This window comes from Oncorhynchus keta, chromosome 7, assembly GCF_023373465.1.
Source record: "Oncorhynchus keta strain PuntledgeMale-10-30-2019 chromosome 7, Oket_V2, whole genome shotgun sequence".
Lineage (NCBI taxonomy): Eukaryota > Metazoa > Chordata > Actinopteri > Salmoniformes > Salmonidae > Oncorhynchus > Oncorhynchus keta.
In genome coordinates this window covers 22054536-22082241 of record NC_068427.1, presented here as the reverse complement: position 1 = coordinate 22082241, position 27706 = coordinate 22054536, and the positions used below count along the sequence as shown (strand labels likewise).

General features: G+C 42.6%; 1 protein-coding gene across 8 annotated transcripts in view; it reads left to right on the top strand.

Moving 5' to 3' along the window:
• il1rapl1a (interleukin 1 receptor accessory protein-like 1a) overlaps positions 1-27706 on the top strand; it is a 402960-nt gene that overhangs the window by 46029 nt on the left and 329225 nt on the right. For 7 of the 8 annotated variants that reach the window (XM_052522250.1, XM_052522247.1, XM_052522242.1 and 4 more), the window contains one exon: positions 9296-9397. In XM_052522250.1, coding sequence (XP_052378210.1) covers positions 9316-9397 — 82 coding nt within the window. In that variant the 5' untranslated portion in view covers positions 9296-9315. Of the gene's footprint in view, positions 1-9295; positions 9398-24283; positions 24506-27706 lie in introns of those variants that run through there. The other variant, XM_052522248.1, reaches the window with a different exon arrangement.

Below are 27706 nucleotides of genomic sequence, written 5' to 3'. Positions count from 1 at the left end.
AACAACAGTCAATTCCATCACTCTTCCTTCAGGGCGTCGTAGCCCGACGCTGAGCTGTAACCCTCATTTTCCGCTTATAGATGGCAAGCAAGCGGCGAGTTGTGTGTGTACGTGCATACGTGTGTGAGTCAGTGTGTGCTCTGGCGTCACGAGCCGCTGATCCGTGGATTTCGCGCTGTGTACATCCTCACACACCTGCTCCCGTCCCGATGCCTCGGAGCAAATGAGTTTGGCTGGCGAGTATGGATGTCGGTCAGATATGTCATATTGTTGGGAAGCTTGTTGGACGGAAACCCACACTGGCCAGATCTGCACTTTCCCAACTGTTGTCAGATGGTCACCAAGGTCAGGAGGGGACATCATACTGACCGTTGGTGCACATAGACATGTCATGAATAGAGCCAACATGTTTTCTTAATCTCTATGTCAGAGGCATGTCTGTTCTACACAGTATATCTCTATATGATCATGTGTGTGTGGCTTGCTGGTGTGTGTGCACATGCGTGTGTGTGTATGTGCATGTATACACGTGTGTGTGTGTGTGTATCTATACTTACAGTATATGTGTGTTCCGCCTCGTGGTGTCCTACTTTCCTCAGCCCTAGTATCCCTCCCCAACTGTTAATAGTGGTAAATTGCTTCAGAATAGTGGTAAATTGCTTCTCTTATCAAAAACCTGTGAAAACATAAATGATTAAAAAAATAATAATTCAGGTTGGTCTGATATTATTACTGATTAAACATTTTCCATCGTGTGTTCCTGGGAGAGAGATTCACTTAAAGCTACGCTAGCTCAGCTATCCTGCTCCACATCACCTGATTACCTATCTATCCTGTACCCCCAGTTGCCCTGGAAACAATGGAACATCAGAACTCAGCTGTGCATGAGACACATTCTTCAGTTTGGGGAAATCAAGCCTTTTTCCTTCTGTGTGAAATGAAGCGACATCAAACATAACTTTGGATATGGAAATGTAGAATATACCTGTAAATATCGCTCCGATCTCCTTCACAGGTGCATTTTGAGGGTAAAAAAATATATATACATTCCAACTTGCAGAAGCCTCAGTGTTGAAAGGGTGTTTTCTCTGGTCTCAGAGAGCCACCCAATTAGGGAGGTTGATGGAAACAGTCACTCATGTCCTCATTCAATGTTAGCATGTGTTTGTGTTGGTAACACTTCACCACATCCAAAGATGTTCTCTTTCAGAGACTTAACAGAAGAGCTTGAATGTTTTAACCCCCCTGTTACATCTGATTGAGCAGTTAGTGGTCTGTGTATTTGTTTGGGAGAAAGAGTCTTTGTGTCATGGTCTGTACCTCCTAGTAGAGAATACTTAAATGTTAGAGGGGGAATGGAGAGAGAGGACAAGTGACAGGGGGCGGTCGTCACAATGCCCTCTCTGTGTGGGATGAGGGGGGTGATGATGTCATGCTTGGCAAGGCCCCTGGTCCCAGTGAGCTTGTGAAGGCGTGAGATGGCTGGGTCTTTCAGGAGCACCGTGCAATTGTTGTGGGGAGCAGACTGTGACAGGGAACGCTTTGAGACATTACAGCGGGAGACAGGCAGCCAGGCAGTCTGACAGGAAGTGTGACCTGTGAATGGGCTTCCTGTGTGCATAGACTACTACTGCTCACTGCTGGCTGCGTTCTCTCTCTGTCTGTGTTACTGTATCTGTCTCACTCACAGTTGTGGCCTGTAGTCGTTCCAGCTAGTTGTAGCCTCCCCTTGTTATATCTAACCTCTTGTGTGGGTGCTGGAGTTGTGACGATTATGGAATTTTGGGTAACGATTAATTATAATGCAAATTACCACGTTTATTGTCATAATGAAAAATGATTTGAGGTTGTAATGCATCAAAATGCATCTTTAAAAATTAGCTACGACATACCTAATGAACACAACACAGATTAGTGACACCACCATCTCAAAAACCAATCGTTTTGACCGCTTGAAACCAATCGTTTTGACCACTTGAAACCAATCGTTTTGACCACTTGAAACCAATCGTTTTGACCACTTGAAACCAATCGTTTTGACCACTTGAAACCAATTGTTTTGACAGCTTGTGTCCAGTAGTTTTGACAGCTTGTTACCAATAGTTTTGACAGCTTGTTACCAATAGTTTTGACTGCTTGTTAGCAATAGTTTTGACCAAGCAATAGTTTTGACCAACCAATAGTTTTGACCAACCAATAGTTTTGACTGCTTGTGACCAATAGTTTTGACTGCTTGTGACCAATAGTTTTGACTGCTTGTGACCAATAGTTTTGACTGCTTGTGACCAGTAGTTTTGACTGCTTGTGACCAGTAGTTTTGACTGCTTGTGACCAATAGTTTTGACTGCTTGTGACCAATAGTTTTGACTGCTTGTGTCCAGTAGTTTTGACAGCTTGTGACCAATAGTTTTGACAGCTTGTGACCAATAGTTTTGACAGCTTGTGACCAATAGTTTTGACAGCTTGTGACCAATAGTTTTGACAGCTTGTGACCAATAGTTTTGACTGCTTGTGACCAATAGTTTTGACAGCTTGTGACCAATAGTTTTGACAGCTTGTGACCAATAGTTTTGACTGCTTGTGACCAATAGTTTTGACTGCTTGTGTCCAGTAGTTTTGACAGCTTGTGACCAATAGTTTTGACTGCTTGTGACCAATAGTTTTGACTGCTTGTGACCAATAGTTTTGACTGCTTGTGACCAATAGTTTTGACTGCTTGTGACCAGTATTTTTGACTGCTTGTGACCAATAGTTTTGACAGCTTGTAACCAATAGTTTTGACAGCTTGTAACCAATAATTTCGACTGCTTGTGACCAATAGTTTTGACTGCTTGTGTCCAGTAGTTTTGACAGCTTGTGACCAATAGTTTTGACTGCTTGTGACCAATAGTTTTGACTGCTTGTGTCCAGTAGTTTTGACTGCTTGTGACCAATAGTTTTGACTGCTTGTGACCAATAGTTTTGACTGCTTGTGACCAATAGTTTTGACTGCTTGTGTCCAGTAGTTTTGACAGCTTGTGACCAATAGTTTTGACTGCTTGTGACCAATAGTTTTGACTGCTTGTGACCAGTAGTTTTGACTGCTTGTGACCAATAGTTTTGACTGCTTGTGTCCAGTAGTTTTGACCAACCAATAGTTTTGACTGCTTGTGACCAATAGTTTTGACTGCTTGTGACCAATAGTTTTGACAGCTTGTGTCCAGTAGTTTTGACAGCTTGTGACCAATAGTTTTGACTGCTTGTGACCAATAGTTTTGACTGCTTGTGTCCAGTAGTTTTGACAGCTTGTGACCAATAGTTTTGACTGCTTGTGACCAATAGTTTTGACTGCTTGTGTCCAGTAGTTTTGACAGCTTGTGACCAATAGTTTTGACTGCTTGTGACCAATAGTTTTGACTGCTTGTGTCCAGTAGTTTTGACAGCTTGTGACCAATAGTTTTGACTGCTTGTGACCAATAGTTTTGACTGCTTGTGTCCAGTAGTTTTGACTGCTTGTGACCAATAGTTTTGACTGCTTGTGTCCAGTAGTTTTGACCAACCAATAGTTTTGACTGCTTGTGACCAATAGTTTTGACTGCTTGTGACCAATAGTTTTGACAGCTTGTTACCAATAGTTTTGACAACTTGTGACCAATAGTTTTGACTGCTTGTGACCAATAGTTTTGACTGCTTGTGACCAATAGTTTTGACTGCTTGTTACCAATAGTTTTGACTGCTTGTTACCAATAGTGTTGACTGCTTGTTACCAATAGTTTTGACTGCTTGTTACCAATAGTTTTGACAGCTTGTGTCCAGTAGTTTTGACAGCTTGTTACCAATAGTTTTGACAGCTTGTTACCAATAGTTTTGACTGCTTGTTACCAATAGTTTTGACAGCTTGTTACCAATAGTTTTGACTGCTTGTTACCAATAGTTTTGACTGCTTGTTACCAATAGTTTTGACTGCTTGTTACCAATAGTTTTGACAGCTTGTGACCAATAGTTTTGACTGCTTGTGACCAATAGTTTTGACTGCTTGTGACCAATAGTTTTGACTGCTTGTTACCAATAGTTTTGACTGCTTGTTACCAATAGTTTTGACTGCTTGTTACCAATAGTTTTGACTGCTTGTTACCAATAGTTTTGACTGCTTGTTACCAATAGTTTTGACTGCATGTGACCAATAGTTTTGACTGCTTGTGACCAATAGTTTTGACTGCTTGTGACCAATAGTTTTGACTGCTTGTGACCAATAGTTTTGACAGCTTGTTACCAATAGCTTATACTGCAATTACCAACTTGACCCTCTTAATGTCAAAATGAAAAAGTGCTGTTGGGTAAACTTTATCTAGAACTGAATCACCTCCCTTCAAAAAGGTATGTATTAAGACGATTCTTATTATATACTTCAAGGTTATTGGCCATAACTGTTGGTTACACGATTAGATGTTTATTTGCCAGCCATAGTGGGTGCATACTGTATGTGTGTGTGTGCATGCTTTGTGTGTGTGTGTGTGTGTGTGTGTGTGTGTGTGTGTGTGTGTGTGGAGGGGGGGTGTCTTTATGTTGTTTCTGCCAGCACCCATGTTGGCCAGTGGTTCTACATAAGGGGAAAGACCTTGTTGACTATCATCTAGGACTCTGGTGGTCAGCCCTGCTCCAGGAGAGAGGCAGTGTGTGCAGGCTCTGGTTTGTGTAGAAGAACCCTGCACACCCAGTAGCTAGCTCGTCTTTGGTCTTCCTTCCACCAATCATTTTCTCCTTCCATCCATTTCCATCAACCTTTTTATCTAGTGGTGTGTGTGCGTTGCGTTTATAAGACAATAAATACACCCAGGGTTGGTAACACAAGCCAAAAACACACATTTCTCAACAACTGACGAGCTTATTGCCAACTGCTTCTCAAGGCCTTTTAGTGGAACAAAGAGACGCCAATCTTCAGACAACGGGGACATTGCCAGAACGTTCTTGGCAGACATGTTTTCTGCCTCAACGACGTTTCCTAGAAGAAAGTCTGAGAGAGAGACTCCTTTCATTAGCTATTCTAATCTGAGCACACACACACACACACACACACACACACACACTCACATGCAAACACACACAAATGCAGACACACACACACGCAATCTCACACGCATATACACGCACATACACACTCTCTCTCTCTTTCTCTCAAACTCACACACGTGACTGACAGAGACCGCAGCAGTGCTCAAACATTCTCCTCATCATTTGCTTTTGTCTGTCTCTATAAACCAGGCTTCCATCCTGGTCCTTTCTGGTTTAGAGGGTTCATTTGCTTAATTTGGTGTTCCTCTCCTCTCGTGTGTGTCTGACACTGGCTGAACTCCCTCCACTCTTCCCAGGGCCGTTTGTTGTTGTATCCTCTCTCTCCTCCTCTCCTTGCCTCTCAGTCTTTCAGGCTATGGTCGCTGTCACATCTGAACCCTGTGTTGCTACGGTAGCCACCGGAATCGTGTTGTTTCAAGTCTCAATTTAAATACTTTAACCGAATCCAACCCAGCCCACTCAATCAACTATATATTTGCATCCGCAGGCCTTTTCCAAAGGGGTTCTTCAAAAAGCTTTGTTTTCATTGTTTGGTACTTTGGAATAATGAAATGGGGGATATATTCAGAGGGATAGAAGGCCATCTTTACTTCATTTAAAAGAGTACTGGATTTGGTAGTACTGTATAATGTACATCTCTGCAGAGCGATATTTGAAGTCATATTATTTTGTAACTTTTATATAAATCAAATCAAATCACAGTTTATTTGTCACGTGCTCCGAATACAACAGGTGAAATGCTTACTTACAAGCCCTTAACCAAAAGTGCAATTTTTAAGTAAAAAATAGGTATTAGGTAAACAATAGATAAGTAAATAAATGGGGGGAACAGTGAAACGACAGTGAAAATAACAGTAGCGAGTCTATATACAGGTGGTACCGGTACAGTGTCAATATGCGGGGGCACCGTTTAGTCGGGCTAATTTAGGTAATATGCACGCTACCATTCAAAAGTTTGGGGTCACTTAAAAATGTCCTTGTTTTTGAAAGAAAAGCAAATTTTTGTCCATTTAAAATAACATCAAATTGATCAGAAATACAGTGTAGACATTGTTATAAATGGCTATTGTAGCTGGAAACGACTGATTTTTAGTTGAATATCTACGTAGGTGTAGAGGCCCATTATCAGCAACCATCACTCCTGTGTTCCAATGGCATATTGTGTATGCTAATCCAAGTTTATAATTTTAAAAGGCTAATTGATCATTGGAAAACCCTTTTGCAATTATGTTAGCATAACTGAAAACTGTTGTTCTGATTAAAGAAGCAATAAAACTGTCCTTCTTTAGACTAGTTGAGTGCATCAGCATTTCTGGGTTCGATTATAGGCTCAGAATGGCCAGAAACAAAGTACTTTCTTCTGAAACTCGTCAGTCTATTCTTTTTCTGAGAAATGAAGGCTATTCCATGCAAGAAATTGCCTAGAAATTGAAGATCTGGTTCAACATTGTGTACTACTCCCTTCACAGAACAGCGCAAACTGTCTCTAACCAGAATAGAAAGAGGAGTGGGAGGCCCCGGTGCACAACTTAGCAAGAGGAAAAGTACATTAAAGTGTCTCGTTTGAGAAACAGACGCCTCACAAGTCCTCAAATGGTAGCTTCATTAAATCGTACCCGCAAAACACCTGTCTCAACGTTAACAGTGAAGAGGCAACTCCAGGATGCTGGCCTCTAGGTAGAGTTCCTCTGTCCCGTGTCTGTGTTCTTTTGCCCATCTTAATCTCTTCTTTTTATTGGCCAGTCTGAGATATGGCTTTTTCTTTGCAACTCTGCCTAGAAGGCCAGCCTCCCGGAGTCGCCTCTTCACTGTTGATGTTGAGACTGGTGTTTTGCGGGTATTTCTAAGTGACCCCAAACTTTTGAAGGTAGTGTACATGTAGGTATAGTTAAAGGGACTATGATAAATGATAAACAGAGAGTAGCAGCAGTGTAAAAGAGTTGCCTCACTGCCGTACAAGGCAGTGATGCAAACAGTCAGGATGCTGCTCTCGATGGTGCAGCTGTAGAACCTTTTGAGGATCTGAGGACCCATGACAAATCTTTTCAGTCTCCTGAGGGGAAATAGGTTTTGCCTTGCCCTGCCCTCTTCACAACTGTTTTGGTGTGTTTGGAGCATGATAGTTTGTTGGTGATGTGGACACCAAGGAACTTGAAGCTCTCAACCTGCTCCACTACAGTCCCATTGATGAGAATGGGGGCGTGCTCGGTCCTCCTTTTCCTATAGCCCACAATCATCTCCTTTGTCTTGATTACGTTGAGGGATAGGTTGTTATTCTGGCACCACAATGACAGGTCTCTGATCTCCCCCCTACAGGCTGTCTCGACATTGTCGGTGTTCAGGCCTAACACTGTTGTGTCTTCTGCAAACTTAATTATGGTGTTGGAGCCATGCCTGGCCATGCAGTCATGGGTGGACAGGGAGCACAGTAGGGGACTGAGAACGCACCCCTGAGGGGCTCCAGTGTTGAGGTTCAGCGTGGCAGATGTGTTGCTACCTACCCTCACCACCTGGGGGTGGCCCGTCAGGAAGTCCAGGATCCAGTTGCAGAGGGAGGTGTTTAGTCCCAGGATCCTTAGCTTAGTGATGAGCTTTGAGGGCACTAACGCTGAGCTGTAGTCAATGAATAGCATTCTCATGTAGGTGTTCCTTTTGTCCAGGTGGGAAAGGGCAGTGTGGAGTGCAATAGAGATTTCATCATCTGTGGATCTGTTTGAGCAGTATGCAAATTGGAGTGGGTCTAGGGTTTCTGGGATAATGGTGTTAATGTGAACCATGACCAGCCTTTCAAAGCACTTCATGGCTACGGATGTTAGTGCTACAGGTCTGTAGTCATTTAGGCAGGTTACCTTAGTGTGCTTGGGCACAGGGACTATGGTGGTCTGCTTGAAGCATGTTGGTAATACAGACTCAATCAGGGACATGTTGAAAATGTCAGTGAAGACACCTGCCAGTTGGTCAGCACATGCCTGGAGCACATGTCCTGGTAATCCATCTGGCCCAGCGGCCCTGTGAATGTTGATCTGTTTAAAGGTCTTACTCACGTCGGCTACGGAGAGCAGTGTTGCTTGCCTCAAAGTGAGCATAGAAGTGATTTAGCTCGTCTGGTAGGCTTGTGTCACTGGCCAGCTCACGGCTGTGCTTCCCTTTGTAGTCTGTAATAGTTTGCAGACTCTGCCACATCCGACGAGCGTTGGAGCCGGTGTAGTACGATTGAATCTTAGTCCTGTATTGGAGCTTTGCCTGTTTAATGGTTTGTCAGAAGGCATAGCAGGATTTCTTATAAACTTCCGGGTTAGAGTCCCGCACCATGAAAGTGTCAGCTCTACCCTTTAGCTCAGTGCGAATGTTGCCTGTAATCCATGGCTTCTGGTTGGGGTATGTACGTACAGTCACTGTGGGGACGACGTCCTCGATGCACTTATTGATAAAGCCAGTGACTGATGTGGTGTACTCCTCAACGACAGTGCTGATCAGGAGTTACCAATGGATTATCAATTGTGTGTTTTCCATCTAATTTAAGACACAAACACATAGGGTATCTGCCACACAGGGTGTCGTTTACCACCATGGGATGAACCACAGAATGAACCAACCTAACGCCTTCATCTGGTAACATGATCTACGATGTCCATAGGATCATTTCTATATGAATGTGCACGTGTGTGTGGAATAGGCATCCTTTGAATTTAAATCCCCCTCAAGCCAACCTTCACACTCCTCCATTTTTAATGAAGCCGAGATAAAAAAAATGGTGTTCTTTACACATCATTATGTCTTTATTGATTCGTCAGCATCTCCGCAGCGGAATGGTATTTGGTGAAATTTCTCCTGCTGTGATAACTTGTCTCTATTGCAATCACAAGAATAAATCATTCGATGCCATTAGCGGAATGTAAGTAAAGGAGTGTGTGTGTGTGTGTGTGTGTGTGTGTGTGTGTGTGTGTGTGTGTGTGTGTGTGTGTGTGTGTGTGTGTGTGTGTGTGTGTGTGTGTGTGTGTGTGTGTGTGTGTGTGTGTGTGTGTGTGTGTGTGTGTGTGTGTGGGAGTGCATACATGAGTGTGTGTGTGGGTTTAATGTAACATTTTTGTTCTCTGATGGCTGTGCTATCTTCGATGTGGGGGACAAGGGGCAACTTTATCTTCTCTTGATGACTGACTTGTCTTCTCTCTTCTTCTCTCTCCTTCTCTCTCACTCTTTCTTCCTCTCTCTCGCTCTTGCTCTCTCTCTCTCTGTATCCTAGGCTGTTAGGTCAAGGGGAAAATGAGGCCTCCTAGCCCTCTCCTGATCCTGCTGTATGTCACCCTGTCCCACGCCATGAAGACAGTCTCCAAGAGAGGCTCAGGTATGTACACTTCCTCTTTCTCTCTCTACTTCCTGTTTCCTGTGGCCCCTCCCACCTAAGTGGTGGGATTGAGCTAGACGTCTGTTTTAATGGCAAATGTTAGTAGTTCCAGGAATTCTCGTCACTTAGTTGAGATGTGTTTGTGGGTGTGTGTCTCCACTAACCTTAATGAAGGAAATGGAGCTGAGATAATTGCATAGGGCATTCCCCTTACCCATTTCCCTGTGTCAATCTCATTCACTATATGTCTGTTGAGCTTTTTAAATGTGAAATTGACATTTCTGTCTGTCTTTGGGGCTGGATGGAGTATGATTACCTGCCTGCCTATCTACATTTTAAACATGATTGTCATACTGAATGACACTTCTCAGAGCTAGATAGCATTCCCCCCCATGCAGCGAGAGAGACTGGCAGACACACAGTAATCTTATCGCTCTGTCTCAGGGTTGCCAATGGTTAATGCGAAACTCATTTTGACTCTAAACAGCAGCAAATTGAGCATCAATTGTGAACAAATGCAAAGGTCGAAGAAGAAAATGGATGGGAGAAAAGATTGAAGAGAGAAACTTTGTTCATGACAGGAATTGATAGAGCTGAGAGTAATCTGTTTCAGTGAGCTAACTTGTTGCTGCAGACTGTCAATGACTGAGCCCCAAAAACAGGAACTGTGTCTTTAACATGCTGACCACAACGCCCACGTTGCGTGTGCAAGCGTTACGAAATAAATGTACACATACATGTTATTCAATCATTTCATCCAAACTGCTGGCACACGTCAATGAGCATATGCTTAGCCAGGCGGTAAAATAGAACTTGGTCTATTTCTTACACTTGACGCGCCGCAAGTCCCGCCTCTCCGATCTCCCATTTTTTTAGGAGCATATACCCTTGTGGGTGATTGAAAGATGAACTGAGGTCCACACTCCATTCCAGTTGGTGGTGATAAATGCACCTTAAAGTCGGTTGCCAACTGCCATATAAAGTCCACAGCAGAAGAAAAAGAAGAAGAAGAAGATGACTGAAGGAAGAGAAATTCCAAGAAACTAACCTTTTATCTGTGGATTAATTGTCGGAGAAGAGAACACACTTTTGTGTGACTCAAAATTGGTCAACCTTGTGCATTTGAAGTAAAATTACAACCCAATGTTGTTTATGACGTTTCACACAGGCTGCAACGGCAAACTAGCTTGCTAAATGTTCATGCATGTTTCATTTGTTTAGACCGGAACCCAAATGAATATAGTTGGTTCAGAGTTAGTTTTGATATTTCAGCCTGCATGTCTTGATGTGGTTGGATTGCGATGAATATTGACATCCCTCAAATTGCTTTAAACCTAGCCTTTGTGAGGAGGCATCACTACAGATCCGGGTTCGATCCCGGGCTTATCACAACCGGCCACAACCGACAATGAGTCCCATAGGGTGGCGCACAATTGGCCCAGCATCATCCGGGTTAGGAGAGGGTTTGGTCAGGGGGGGGGCTTTACTTGGCTCATTGTGTTTCTAACATCTCCTTGTGGTGGGCCGGGCACCTGCAGGCTGACCCTGGTCGTCAGATGAACAGTGTTTCCTCTGACACATTGGTGTGGCTGGCTCCTGGGTTAAGTGGGCGGGTGTTAAGAAGCAAGGTTTGGCGGGTCATGTTTTGGTGGACGCATGACTCAACCTTTGCCTCCCGTGCCCGTGTGGGAGTTGCAGCAATGAGACAAGATGAAATCGGGGAAAAAAGGGGGTAATTTGAATTTTTTTTTACCGAGCCTTTGTTTTCAGATTAGATATCAGTTGGTCAGAAAGACATCTTGTCTGTTCCTCCTAGTTGAAGGTCCTGCAGTTTGGGTAGCCATTATTCCCAGACCACATATATTAGTCAGTTCATTACCAGGAAAAGTATTGAATTTACCCGCTATGGTCTGACTGCAGTGTGTGTGTGCGGTAATATTTGTGTACATACTGTATGTGTGCACACGTATGTGCAGTATATGTGTGTGTTTGCCTGTCTTGAGCTCTTGTGTATACAGTCCCTCTCCCAGGGCCCCTGGTCCCACTCCCAATCTCAATGTTATTTACCCCTGGCTCCTGTCCTGGTATTACTCCCCGTCTCCATGTTATTTACCCCTGGCTCCAGTCCTGGTATTACTCCCCATCTCCATGTTATTTACCCCTGGCTCCAGTCCTGGTATTACTCCCCATCTCCATGTTATTTACCCCTGGCTCCAGTCCTGGTATTACTCCCCATCTCCATGTTATTTACCCCTGGCTCCAGTCCTGGTATTACTCCCCATCTCCATGTTATTTACCCCTGGCTCCTGTCCTGGTCCCACTTGTGTTTGTGTAGGGCAGACATGGTGGAGGACATGTCTCAGACTTTAAAGGATGACCTTTAAAGGTTTTCCAGACGGAGGAACACAGACAGACACAAAGGGCAGAGGGGCACTGCACCTTACCCATGAATGATGTGTTTCAGCTGGAGAGGGACTACACACACGATGTGTCCACCTGGCCCTACTGCTGACTAGAGGTTAACCACATATATTGTAGGTTATAGACAGACGTCTCCTATAAATCATCTCTTTCTACCAGAGAGGAGCTGATGACAGTCTTGCATTGATCCCCTCACCTCTCAATCCTTCCAACCGTGTGTGTGTGTATGTTTTCCTTCTTTAGGTATAGGGTCAGTGGTTAGGAAAATATCATTTTAAATGGGTATATATTTTGACTCCCCAAAAAGTCCTGACAGTTCACAGGAAAAAAGCTGTGTGTGTGTGTGTGTGTGTGTGTGTGTGTGTGTGTGTGTGTGTGTGTGTGTGTGTGTGTGAAACGTCAGCTGTTTCTGTAGTCATGATCAAAGTTATTACCTGGTGACTTATATGGTATATCTGGGCAAACAAGATAAAGACAAGACAATATGTCTTCATAAGCACTGCATGTGTCACGGGTTAGGCTGAGTTTGCTTAGGTTAGGGCTCTGATGGTGGTATGTCACTCTTACCACAACATGTGTTTCTGGAACACTACACATGTGACATTTCACATGTGACAACATGTGTTTCTGGAACACTACACATGTGACATTTCACATGTGAAAATATGTTTCTGGAGCACTACACATGTGACATTTCACATGTGACAACATGTGTTTCTGGAACACTACACATGTGACATTTCACATGTGACAACATGTGTTTCTGGAACACTACACATGTGACAACATGTGTTTCTGGAACACTACACATGTGACATTTCACATGTGACAACATGTGTTTCTGGAACACTACACATGTGACACTATACATGTGACAACATGTGTTTCTGGAACACTACACATGTGACATTTCACATGTGACAACATGTGTTTCTGGAACACTACACATGTGACATTTCACATGTGACAACATGTGTTTCTGGAGCACTACACATGTGACATTTCACATGTGAAAACATGTTTCTGGAACACTACACATGTGACATTTCACATGTGACAACATGTGTTTCTGGAACACTACACATGTGACAACATGTGTTTCTGGAACACTACACATGTGACATTTCACATGTGACAACATGTGTTTCTGGAACACTACACATGTGACAACATGTGTTTCTGGAACACTACACATGTGACACTACACATGTGACAACATGTGTTTCTGGAACACTACACATGTGACAACATGTGTTTCTGGAACACTACACATGTGACATTTCACATGTGACAACATGTGTTTCTGGAACACTACACATGTGACATTTCACATGTGACAACATGTGTTTCTGGAACACTACACATGTGACATTTCACATGTGACAACATGTGTTTCTGGAACACTACACATGTGACAACATGTGTTTCTGGAACACTACACATGTGACATTTCACATCTGACAACATGTGTTTCTGGAACACTACACATGTGACATTTCACATGTGAAAACATGTTTCTGGAACACTACACATGTGACAACATGTGTTTCTGGAACACTACACATGTGACATTTCACATGTGACAACATGTGTTTCTGGAACACTACACATGTGACAACATGTGTTTCTGGAACACTACACATGTGACATTTCACATGTGACAACATGTGTTTCTGGAACACTACACATGTGACATTTCACATGTGACAACATGTGTTTCTGGAACACTACACATGTGACATTTCACATGTGACAACATGTGTTTCTGGAACACTACACATGTGACATTTCACATGTGAAAACATGTTTCTGGAACACTACACATGTGACATTTCACATGTGACAACATGTGTTTCTGGAACACTACACATGTGACAACATGTGTTTCTGGAACACTACACATGTGACATTTCACATGTGACAACATGTGTTTCTGGAACACTACACATGTGACATTTCACATGTGACAACATGTGTTTCTGGAACACTACACATGTGACAACATGTGTTTCTGGAACACTACACATGTGACAACATGTGTTTCTGGAACACTACACATGTGACAACATGTGTTTCTGGAACACTACACATGTGACAACATGTGTTTCTGGAACACTACACATGTGACATTTCACATGTGAGAACATGTGTTTATGGAACACTACACATGTGACATTTCACATCTGACAACATGTGTTTCTGGAACACTACACATGTGACATTTCACATGTGAAAACATGTTTCTGGAACACTACACATGTGACATTTCACATGTGACAACATGTGTTTCTGGAACACTACACATGTGACATTTCACATGTGACAACATGTGTTTCTGGAACACTACACATGTGACATTTCACATGTGACAACATGTGTTTCTGGAACACTACACATGTGACATTTCACATGTGACAACATGTGTTTCTGGAACACTACACATGTGACATTTCACATGTGACAACATGTGTTTCTGGAACACTACACATGTGACATTTCACATGTGACAACATGTGTTTCTGGAACACTACACATGTGACAACATGTGTTTCTGGAACACTACACATGTGACATTTCACATGTGACAACATGTGTTTCTGGAACACTACACATGTGACACTACACATGTGACAACATGTGTTTCTGGAACACTACACATGTGACATTTCACATGTGACAACATGTGTTTCTGGAACACTACACATGTGACATTTCACATGTGACAACATGTGTTTCTGGAACACTACACATGTGACATTTCACATGTGACAACATGTGTTTCTGGAACACTACACATGTGACATTTCACATGTGACAACATGTGTTTCTGGAACACTACACATGTGACATTTCACATGCGAAAACATGTTTCTGGCACACTACACATGTGACATTTCACATGTGAAAACATGTTTCTGGCACACTACACATGTGACATTTCACATGTGAAAACATGTTTCTGGAACACTACACATGTGACATTTCACATGTGAAAACACGTGTTTCTGGAACACTACACATGTGACATTTCACATGTGAAAACATGTTTCTGGAACACTACACATGTGACATTTCACATGTGAAAACATGTTTCTGGAACACTACACATGTGACATTTCACATGTGAAAACATGTTTCTGGAACACTACACATGTGACATTTCACATGTGAAAACACGTGTTTCTGGAACACTACACATGGTCCTGGGGCTGGCTGAGGGTAAATCTTATCCTCTTCTTCTAACTAACTGTCAGACTTCGAATTGACAGAGACATGATCCTCATATTCAGAAAAGTCTTCATCTTCCAAAATGGAAGACTCTCCTTCCACACTAGCTTCTCTCTCTCTGCAAAAAGTATTTCTAAGACCCTCTGAGCAGAGATAATTTTTGCCATACTGATTGATTGTGGTAAGGTGCCACACATGCAAAGTTATTTATTTGTTGTGTTTTAGCACCTGGCTGGGGTAGAGAGTGGGAAAATACAGATTTTTGTAATAATGTATTGTAATAACATTGTGCAGGTTCCCACAAGTCATTGGGTAGTTCCACACAATACAAAGGGTAAAGAGTGCGAGAAAAGCAGGAGACAGGCAGCCAGGCAGAGAGACAGACAGGTTATTGGTGCTATATTGAAACAGCAGGGGAACCTTTTTGTTTCATTTGGACTTGTTTTCACCTACACACACACTTTTCCACACTATTATTACCTTCGGGTCCAGTGGACCTGAACATCACATATGTAATATAAATGTGAAGGTGGGTGCACTGCCTGCACCTAATGAAAATGTGTTATTTTACATGTTCTTCTCAGAAAATGAGCCAAGGGCAATGAGTCTCAGGTTGAAAATATGATTAATTCTATCATTTTTCTTTTAGTAAACATTGAAACTGCGTTCCACAGACCCAAACACCACACAAGGGTTAAACTGCTATGACACTTCTACTGAGAGTTGGCACAACTACACATGTATTTGACCACTCCCCAAAATATGCTAATGAGCCCACTCTACATTACCCCCACGTATCAAAGCGCATTGATTATCATACCTTATATTAAAAATATTGGGGAGAAAAATGTCCCTTTTACCTTCAAGTTACCGAACGCTACCGAGTTCATATTTGTACCTGTGAAGTGTACCATTGATCTTTTTGTACCTCAGGGAACAACACTGTCCCCTAACCATACCCTTCTTTTTGGAGAGTGTGTAAATACATGTTCCAAGGAATAAGTATGAACCTGGTGGCACTGCAAAAACGTGGATGACCTCAACCAAGAGGTTGCAAGTTCAAATCCCCAAAGCATATGCAGTAAACTCTATGTCAAGTGGCCTTGAGCACTGCTAGTTTTATTTGGATGTAACATTGTGGTGAATATTTATTTACTTGATTCTGGGCAGCTTTCAGCAAAGTGGAGAAATTAATTCTTGCCAATGTGTCTGTAGCCATATCTCCTTTAGGCTCACAGACCTGTTGATGTAGCAGGACATTTCAGGTTGCTTGCGACCAAGTGCTTACAAGTTAAAATCCCAGTTAAACTTCAGGTACCTAGCAACCAAGAGGTGGACCCTGACTCAATATTGAAAAACCATCCTAACAACACCCCTGGAACAAACCGGTAACTAGATAAAGCCTGACGGTTTCAATTAATGTCAGTTATGTCTTGTAGCCCTTTCCTGCAGTCAAATGACCTGGTGGCCTCATGGGTGGAACGTTATTAATATTTCTCATTATTTCATAATTAATAAACATTATAAAAGTTTAAAAAATGCCCAAAATCCTATGGTTGTATGTCAAACAGTTTTGTTATATTTCAGTTGATAAAGTGTAATATTGGGATGCTCATTAAAAATGTAATACATTTCAACTCTATATCTGACATGGTACAGGTGAATAATTATTTTAAGCCCATAACCATGTGTGTGAGGTGTATACTTTTGTTTCAAAGTAGATGTGTTTAAGACTACTAAGAAACACTGTGTGACACTGATTTAGCCCACTGCAGTAAAAGGTTCAAGTAAAATATTTTCATATTTGACATTTGGGTTTTGTTGTCACATGTGTAGTTTCATGTTATCACATGTTGTAATCAGTTAAGGTGAGAGAGAATTATATATTTTTTTTATGAGCATGGCCTTATTTCTATAACAGCATATTGAATCATTCATATTCTAGTCACCCATTCACCCGGCTCAGAATTTTGAGTAATCAAGGTGACAGACAGTGACACATTCAATACCGCCTTGCATAATCTTGCCTGCAGCTAGCTGATCTAGGGTGTAATCATTAGTCCAACAGTTGCAAATGTGAGTTTTTATTGGATAAATTCAGGTGTGTTTATCCCAGTTTCATTCCGTTTGCTTCTGTTTAAGAAACGTTTTTCAACAGAATTGGAGGAATGTATACACCCCTAATCACATGCAAGTTCACAGTTCACTTTCATAGCAGCCACATAAAAACAGCATGATCACTTTGCTCGTAGATAGTTGGAATAGATAGGAATTATACAATGCATTCACAAAGTATTCAGACCTCTTGACTGTTTCCACATGTTGTTACGTTACAGACTTATTCTAAAATTTATATTTTCTTTAAATGTCCTCATCAATTTACACACGATACCCAGTAATGACAAATCAAAATCAGGTTATTATAAAATGCTAATGTGTTAAAAATAAAAAACATTAATGCCTTATTTACATAACTATTCGGACCCTTTGCATCCTGTTTCCATTGCAACTTGAGTGGAGTCCACCTGTGGTAAATTTGATTGATTGGACATCATTTGGAAAGGCACACACCTGTCTATATAAGGTCCCACAGTTGACAGTGCATGTTAGAGCAAAATCGAAGCCATGAGGTTGAAGGAATTGTCCATAGAGCACTGAGATAGGATTGTGTCAAGGCACAGGTCTGGGGGAGGGTACCAAAAAATGTCTGCAGATCCCAAAGAACATAATTCTTAAATGGAAGAAGTTTGGAACCACCAAGACTCTTCCTAAAGCTGGCCGCGCGGCAAAACTGAGCAATCGGGGAGAAGGGCCTTGGTCAGGGAGCTCCAGAGTTCCTCTGTGGAATGGGAAAACCTTTCAAAAGGACATCCATCTCTGCAGCACTCCACCAATCAGGCCTTTATGGTAGAGTGTCCAGACGGAAGCCACCCCTCAGTAAAAGGCACATGACAGCCCACTTGGAGTTTGCGAAAAGGCACCTAAAGGACTCTGACCATGAGAAACAAGATTCTCTAAGACTGAACTATTTTGCCTGAATGCTAAGCGTCATGTCTGGAGGAAACCTGGCCATCCCTAATGTGAAGCATGGTGGTGGCAGCATCATGCGGTGGGGATGTTTTTCAGTGGCAGGGACTTGGGAGACTAGTCAAGATCGAGGGAAGGATGAACAGAGCATAGTACAGAGATCCTTGATGAAAACCTGATCCAGAGCCCTCAGGACCTCAGACTGGGGCAAAGGTTCCCCTTCCAATAGGACAACGACCCTAAGCACACAGCCAAGATAACACAGGAGTGGCTTCGGGACAAGTCTATGAATGTACTTGAGTGGCCCAGCAAGAGCCCAGACTTCAACCCGATCGAACATCTCTGGAGAGACGTGAAAATAGCTGTGCTGCGACGCTCCCCATCCAACCTGACAGAGCTTGAGAGGATCTGCAGAGAATAATGTGAGAAACTTCCCAAATACATGTGTGCCAAGTTTGTAGCATCATACCCAAGAAGACTCAAGGCTGTAATCGCTGCCAAAGGTGCTTCAACAAAATACTGAGTAAAGGTTCTGAATTATTATGTAAATGTGATATTTCCATTTTATTTTATTTGATAAATTACTTTACTTTGTCATTATGGGGTATTGTGTGTAGATTGATGAGGTGAAAAAACAATTGAATCCATTTTTGAGTAAGGCTAACATAACAAAATGTGGAACTAACGCGCTAGTAAACCCACTACAATCATGCAGTACAGTGTACAGTCAGAAGGCAGTTTAGCAGTTAAGCCAGCAGGCCCGGTGGCAATAACTCGTAAAACCAAAAATGTACCTTGACATGTAAGAGTTCCAGTGTTTGATGGCCATAGTGAGCTAGCTAACATAGCATCAGTCTCTGTTTGAGCCAGGTGTTTGAGTAGGCTAAACTAGCTAGCTGCATTCACTAGCTAAATGAAAGTGAAAGTTAAAAACATACAATCTTTCTCTCTCTCTCTTGCTTCTCCTTTATTTTGGAAGAAATGGATTTGTTCAAAACTGTTTAACTATTGTCTTTCTCACTCTTTGCGTCAACTACTCATTACATTTCATGCACTGCAGTGCTAGCTAGATGTAGCTTATGTTTTCTGTTCAAGATTTATTCTCTGATCCTTTGATTGCCGGGACAGTTCATGCTGCAAGTGCTCTGATAGGTTAGAGGACATACTATGTAAGTTGTCATAATTACTATGGAAGTCTATGGAAGGGGGTGAGGACCTTGAGCCTCCTAGGTCAATGTACCCAGAGAAGAACATAAACTAGCTGTCTTCCAGTTACACCATGGTGCTACCCTACAGAGTGCTGCTGAGGCTACTGAAGACCTTCATTGCAGAACAATGTGTTTTAATAAATTATTTGGTGATGTGAATATATTTAGTTTTATCGCAAAATAATACGTTTTTTATGTTTCACTATAATTTTTTAAAACTGAAATTCACTGAGGATGGTCCTCCCCTTCCTCCTCTGGGGAAACACAACTGTTTGAAATTTTGCATTCCCATGTTGTCACATTTATTTCACATGAGATCATGTGTTTTGTTTGTAAGAAAACAGAGACAGGCAGACAAACGCACACACAAACAGAGAAACTTAAACGTTTTTTTTCCTTAAGTGTAAAGCTCATTCTCGCTTGTTGGTTTCTCTCCTGGGGGAGGGTTGGAGAACAACAGAAATGGAGGGGATTGAGAGAATGAGAATTTCTATTGTGTTTCCGTATTTTCATTACTCTATGCAGCATTTGGATCCCATGGAAATGTTCTATTGTTCAATATTTAGGATGTGGAATCGTTTGGAATTCTATAGCCTTGAATAGTTGTGTGCGAGGGATCGGCAGGGAAAGCTTAATTAGGCCTCTGGAGAGATCGGATAAAGCTGCTATTAAATTGATTTTCCCATCCCAATGTCCGGATGGCATTCCCAGAGTTTGCAGTGCTCTGAAATCCCATAATTATTCGATGTGGAGTCTGGGTGTGCTTGTGTTTCTCCAGCTAATGACTTTCCGCATGGCTGTTATACTGTGTGTGTGTGTGTGTGTGTGTGTGTGTGTGTGTGTGTGTGTGTGTGTGTGTGTGTGTGTGTGTGTGTGTGTGTGTGTGTGTGTGTGTGTGTGTGTGTGTGTGTGTGTGTGTGTGTTCATTCTCCCTCTGTGCTCCCACTGGCAATGGTTTTAATGGCCAACCAGACACTGCAAAATTGAATAGCAATTGGATATTTTTTTTTTTTACGCTTGGCTTCTTTGGAGTGTGTGTTTCCATCAGCATCAGTGTGTGTTTAGACTCAGTCTGACCAGTCCATATGTCTTCCAGTGCTGTGTGATTGTGCGGTGGACAGACCAAGACTAGGTTGACAGTGCGCTACACGGAACCCAAACCGCCATCGTGCACCATCGTGCATAAATGTATTTTGTCCCCCCACACCAAACGCAATCACGACACGCAGGTTAAAATCAAAACAAACTCTGAACCAATTACATTCATTTGGGGACAGGTCAAAAAGCATTATTTAAACATTTATGGCAATTTATCTAGCTAGCTTGCACTTGCTAGCTAATTTGTCCTGGGATATAAACATTGAGTTGTTAATTTAGCTGAAATGCACAAGGTCCTCTACTCCAACAATTACTCCTCCTTCCAGGCCTTTTCTTCTCTTGAATTTATATTGCGATTGGCAACTTTCATAAATTAGGTGCATTGACGCCACTGATCTCATTCGTCTTTCAGTCACCCACATGGGTATAACCAATGTGGAGATGGCACGTGGGTATCTGCTTCTATAAACAAATGAGGAGATGAGAGAGGCCTGTCAGTTAGACACCCTGTAGACCAGACCTCTCCAACACAGACAGACTGCAGGGACCCAGGATTATTTCCTTGCCTGATGACATGGCCTGGCAGGAAAAACTCCAGGCCCTAAGAGGGGAAACAGAGAGCGAGAGATGTTTCCCATGCCAATAAAGCCCTTTGAATTGGAGATAGAGACAGTAAACAGGCATGAAGGGACCAGGCAGACAGAAAGAGAAAGGAGATTTAGAGAGGCATAGATGGTCTATTGATACACTCCCTAAAGTCGTCTGAAAGCCAAACAATACACATCACTAAACACATCCTGCTCAGCGGGCCCGCTCCTGGAGTAATGGCTTCTAGTCTGTGGGGAGGGGGGAGAGAACACTACCTCGCCATGGGATACAACCCTCTTAGATTGCTAGTGTGTACAGTACATGACTGGGCTCAAGGTGTAGGTACATTGGGAAACTTTGTGTGATCAAAGAGCAACAGGTTATAATAGATTCCACCTTCGATATAGTAGCCCTTCTCCAAGGCCTCAATGTTCCTTGTCGGGGCAGGGACGTAACTTCACTCACAACCAGTGGTGGAACAAGTACTCTATTGTCATACTTGAGTAAAAGTAAAGATACCTTAATAGAAAATAACTCAAGTAAAAGTGAAAGTCACCCAGTAAAATACTACTTGGGTAAAAGTCTAAAAGTATTTGTTTTTAAATATACTTAAATATCAAAAGTAAAATGGAATTGCTAAAATGTACATCAAAACTAAAAGCATAAACCATTTAAAATTCCGTATATTAAGCAAACCAGACGGCACTATTTTTGGAATAGCCAGGGGCACACCCCAAAACACTCCAAGACACGCTCCAAGACATAATTTACAAACAAAACATGTCTGTTTGGTGAGTCCTCCAGATCAGAGGCAGTAGGGATGAACAGGGATGTTCTCTTGATAAGTGTGTTAATTAGACCATTTTCCTGTCAGGGTGTCAGGGAAAATGTATGGAGTAAAAGGTACATTATTGTCCTTAGGAATGTAAAAGTTGACCAAATGTAAATAGTAAAGTAAAGATACTACTTAAGTAGTACTTTAAAGAAATGTTATTTAAGTACTTTATACCACTGCTCACCACCAACCTAATATTTATTTATTTCATATATTTTATTGATGAGTCAGTGTCACACTTACTGTGTGCAGTTGTTCCTTCACATGTGGAATGTATAAAATAAACAAGTTTAGATGCAGTGAAAGCTTGTTGTGTTTGTGTGTCTGTCTTATAGTGTTGTTTGTATTGAGTATTGTTATCTGTCATTCATTTCTATCCCAGGAAGAGAGTATAATGGTGTGTTGACAGCCAAGTGGTCTGTATTGACATGTGTACACACTGATATATGGCAATAGACAGGGTAACATGGAACCATTGATCTGCCTGCTTGACATTTCTAGAATGACGCTATCCTGCATCTCTGTTGGTGTTCTTGGTCTTCTCTTCTTTGTGTTCTCTTTGGTTGAGATCTGGTGGCTGATACAGCCATGGTATATGGTTTCCGTGCTCTTCAAAGCATTCAGGGACCACTCGTGCCATGTGGATGGGGACATTGTCATTATATGGGGGCATAGCCATAGTAGCCAAAATAATGGCATTCTCAGCATTTTTATACAACGACTCTAAGCATGATGGGATGTTGATTGCTTAATTCACTCAGGAACCACACCTACTGTATGTGGAAGCACCTGCTTTGTACCCCTCATTTACTCAAGTGTTTTGATTACTTTGAGGTTACCTGTACGTATGTGCCTAGTGTTGCTCTCTCCTGCCCTACACCTGCTGCTGGAGTATGTGGATATAGGAACCACACAGAGCATCCCTGTGCATCTGTGGCTTTCTCTTTCTCTCGATCTGTATTTCTCTCTCTCCCTCCCTCTTTATCTCTATATAACTTTCTCTCTCTCACCTTCTCCATCTTTTTCTTTCTCTCTCTATATATGCACATCTATATTTCTATCTCCATACATGCACATCTACAGAAGCAGCCTATTTATACAATGCAGTTCGGTCAGATCCATTGATTTTCATAAGCGGAGTATGTTAAGAGAGATATTGATTGCACAGGATTTCCTGGTGATCCTGCAAACTCCTTTTTAATGGATGAGGAACATGCCATTGATTATGGTTAATAACTGTGGATGCCTAGAGTTATCAGCACCACTCTAAGGTTGATATCTGCAGTGAGAATACATTACCAATACCGCAGTGAATGGTTGGGGGGAGGAACATAATTATCATGACCACAAAGCCCAAAAAGAGATTGTATTTGAAAATGACAATAATTGAATGCCATGATTACATTGAGACACGATCACGTCTCTTTTTTGATTTGTTGGGAGTACTCGGGAAAAGACTTCCTAAATGAAACTTATTTTTAGCTGAATTTCTGGTGATTTGTGTATTTCTCCCCACAAAATTTCATAAAATTAAAAATAACGTTTATTTGTTTTTCACTCATGTCTGATTTTAGCCCGCGGGACGTCGTCTTTTTCCGACCCCTAGTCTATAAGATGACAGACAGACAGACAGACAGACAGACAGACAGACAGACAGACAGACAGACAGACAGACAGACAGACAGACAGACAGACAGACAGACAGACAGTACAGGAGACCCAGGCTCTTGAGAGCGTGATGCTGAAGTGCTGTGGATGACCCATCACGTGTAACGACAGGCAGGCAGGCAGGCAGGCAGGCAGGCAGACAGACAGACAGACAGACAGACAGACAGACAGACAGACAGACAGACAGACAGACAGACAGACAGACAGACAGACAGTACAGGAGACCCAGGCTCTTGAGTGTGATGCTGAAGTGCTGTGGATGACCCATCACGTGTAACGACAGGCAGGCAGGCAGGCAGACAGACAGAGACAGACAGACAGACAGTGTTCTACTAACATGCCTGGCAGGCTGTAACTTGTGTTAACCTTTTACAGACACATGTTTGTGGGCTTGCATGCATGCCAGTGGAGGCTCCTCGGAGGAGGAAGGGGAGGACCATCCTCCTAAGTGAATTTTAAAAAAGGATTTTTAAAACACACTATTTTGCAAAGGTCTACAGTAGCCTCAACAGAACTCTGTAGGGTAGCAACATGGTGTAGCCTGAGGACAGCTAGCTTCCTTCCTCTGAGTAAATTGACTTCAATACAAAACCTAAGAGGCTCATTGTTCTCAATCCTTCCATAAATGTACACAGTAATTATGACAACCTCCGGAGGATATCCTCCAACCTATCCGAGCACTTGTAGCGTGAACTGACATGTTGTCCACCCAATCAAAGGATCAGAGAATTAATCTAGTACTGAAAGCATCAGCTACAGCTAGCTAGCACTGCAGTGCATAACATGTGGTGCGTAGTTAACTCAAAGAGAGATAAAGAAAATTGTTTTAAATTAATGTATTCCTAAATGAAGGAGAAGCAAGAGAGAAATAGAGAGAGAGAGATATTTCGTAATTTTTTCACTTTCAATTTCACTTAGCTGGAAAATGCAGCTAGCTAGTTTAGCATACTGAAACACCCTGTTAAACAGATGGATGCTATATTAGCTAGCTGGCTATGACTATCGAACACAACACTGGAACTCTTCCAAGTCAAGGTAAGCTTTTGGTTTTATTAATTTACTGCCACTGGGGCCCGCCGGTGTAACTGCTTACTGACTGTACACTGTAACATTACTGCCTGATTGCAGCCTGTTTTCTAGCGCATTAGTTCTATTAGCTATGCGGCCAATGACACACGATGTAGGCTGTGTGTAGCGGTTTGGCTTGGAAAGTTTTTTTCCGCCTGGTCACATACAGCTGACGTGTGTCCACCGATAATAAAGCAATTACACTTTGTTCATTACATACTCGCGTGTCCTTGATTTGAGAGCGAATACTACAGATATCAAAGCAATTACTTGTTACTTGTGTGGACACACATGTTTATGTCGCAACTATAATGCTCTGTGTGTCGGTGCATTGGTGCGTGTGTGCAAATGTATCACATTACAGACTAATAGGTTTCCTGGTAATTAAATGTAACTGAATAGCATGAATTGTGTTTGGATAGGAGAATAGACATCAACAACATTTAGTCTAAGCCTTGGGGGGGGTTACTAAGCAACATATGGAATTGTTTTAAGATGGTCATACCATCATATCTGAATACCCGTCGTAAGACCCACAAGATGCTTATTTATAAAACCTTCTTAGGCCTCACTCTCCCCTAACTGAGATATCTGCAGCAGCCCTCAGCAGCCTGCCAGTCACATTCTGTTAAAGGTCCCCAAGGCACACCCATCCCTGGGCAGCTAGTCTTTTCAGTTCACTGCAGCTTGCGACTGCAACGAGCTGCAACAAACGGGACAGTTTTATCTCAATTTCTACCCTCTGTAGTGTCTTATAGTCAGATGGCAAGCTGTTGCCATACCAGGCGCTGATGGAACTGGTCAGGATGCTCTCGATGGTGCAGCTGTAGAACTTTTTGAGGATTTGGGGACCCATGCCAAATCTTTTCAGTCTCCTGAGGGGGAAAAGGTTTTGTTGTGGCCTCTTGACTGTCTTGGTGTGTTTGGACCATGATAGTTTGTTGGTGCTGTGGACACCAACAAACTTGAAACTCTCTAACTGCTCCACTACAGCCCCATCAATGTTAATGGGGGCCTGGTCGGCCTTCCTTTTTCTGTAGTCCACGATCAAATCAAACCAAATGTATTTATATAGCCCTTCGTACATCGGCTGATATCTCAAAGTGCTGTACAGAAACCCAGCCTAAAACCCCAAACAGCAAGCAATGCAGGTGTAGAAGCAGCTCCTTTGTCTTGCTCACGTTGAGGGAGGGGTTGTTGTCCTGGCACCACACTGCCAGGTCTCCGACCTCCCCCCTATAGGCTGCCTCATAGTTGTCGGTGATCAAACTTAATGATAGTGTTGGAGTTGTGTTTGGCCACACAGTCATGGGTGAACGGGGAGTGCAGGAGGGGACTAAGTACACACACCTGAGGGGCCCCAGTGTTGAGGAACAGCGTGGCAGACGTGTTGTTATCTACCCTTACCACCTGGGACCGGCCCGTCAGGAAGTCCAGGATCCAGTTGCACAGGGAGGTGTTTAGTCCCAGGGTCCTTAGCTTAGTGATGAGCTTTGAGGGGACTCTGGTGTTGAACGCTGAGCCACTGGGGCCCGCCAGTAAATTAACAGCATTCTCACATAGGTGTTCCTTTTGTCCAGGTGTGAAGTGTGAAAGGGCAGCGTGGAGTGTGATTGAGATTGTGTCATCTGAGGATCTTTTTGAGTGGTATGCGAATTGGAGTGGGTCTAGGGTACCCAGGAGGATGCTGTTGATGTGAGCCATGACTAGCCTTTCAAAGTACTTCATGGCTACCGACGTGAGTGCTACAGGTCGGTAGTCATTTAGGCAGGTTTCCTTTGCTTCCTTGGGCACAGGGACTATGGTGGTCTGCTTGAAGCATGTAGGTATTACAAACTCGGTCAGGGAGAGGTTGAAAATGTCAGTGAAAACACATGCCAGTTAGTCTGTGCAAGCTTTGAGTACACATCGCGGAAATCCATCTGGCCTTGCAGCTTTGTGAATGCTGACCTGTTTAAAGGTCTTGCTCAAATCGGCAACGCATATCGTTATCGCACTGTCTTTCAGAACAGTTGGTGCTCTCGGGCATGCTTCAGTGTTGCTTGCCTCAAAGCAAGCATAAAAGGCATTTCGCTCGTCAGCTCGCGTCACTGGCCAACTCACGTCTGGGTTTCCCTTTGTAGTCCATAATAGTTTTCAAGCGCTGCCACTTCAGACGAGCGTCAGAGTCGGTGTAGGAGGAATCAATCTTAATCCTGTATTGACGCTTTGCTTGTTTCTTATAAACCTCCGGATTAGTGTCCCTCTCCTTGAAAGCGGCAGCTCTAGCCGTTAACTCTATGCGGATGTTGCCTATAATCCATGGCTTCTGGTGGTCTAGAGTTTTTTTCATCTGGTTGCACATGTGACATGATGGTAGAAATTAGGTTAAATAGATTTAAGTTAAAGTCCCCGGCCACTTGGAGCACCGCTTCTGGATGAGCATTTTGTTTATTGCTTATGGCCTTAAAGTTGGTTGAGTGTGTTCTTTAGTGCCAGCATTGGTTTGTGGTGGTAAATATACGGCTACGAATAATATAGTTGAGAACTCTCTTGGTAGATAGTGTGGTCTACAGCTTATCACAAGGTACTTCTTTAATATTAGACATCGTGCACCAGCTGTTATTGACAAATAGACACACCCCCCCACCCCTCATCTTACCCGACGTAGCTTCTGTGTCCTGCCGGTGCAATGGAAATCCTGCCAGCTCTATATTATCCGTGTTGTCATTCAGCCACGACTCAGTGAAACATAAGATATTACAGTTTTTAATGTCCCATTGGTAGGATAATCTTGATCATTGGCCAATAGAACGGATGGCAGTGGGAGTTTACTCGCTCTCCTACGAATTATCAGATGGCAGCCAGATCTCAGCCCCCTTTTTCTCTGTCTTTTCTTCACGCAAATGATGGGGATTTTGGCCTGTTCCCGAGAAAGCAGTATATCTTTCGCATCGGACTCGTTAACAGAAAAAGCTTCTTCCAGTTTGAGGTGAATAATTGCTGTTCTGATGTCCAGAAGTTATTTTCAGTCATAAGAAACAGTAGCAGCATTATTATGTACAAAATAAGTTTAAAAAACAAGCAAAATAGCACAGTTGTTTAGGAGCACATAAAACGGCAGAAATCCTCTCCGGCACCATTTTATGTGGATCCCAGCCCCTGTACCCAGAGGAGGTATTTATTGTA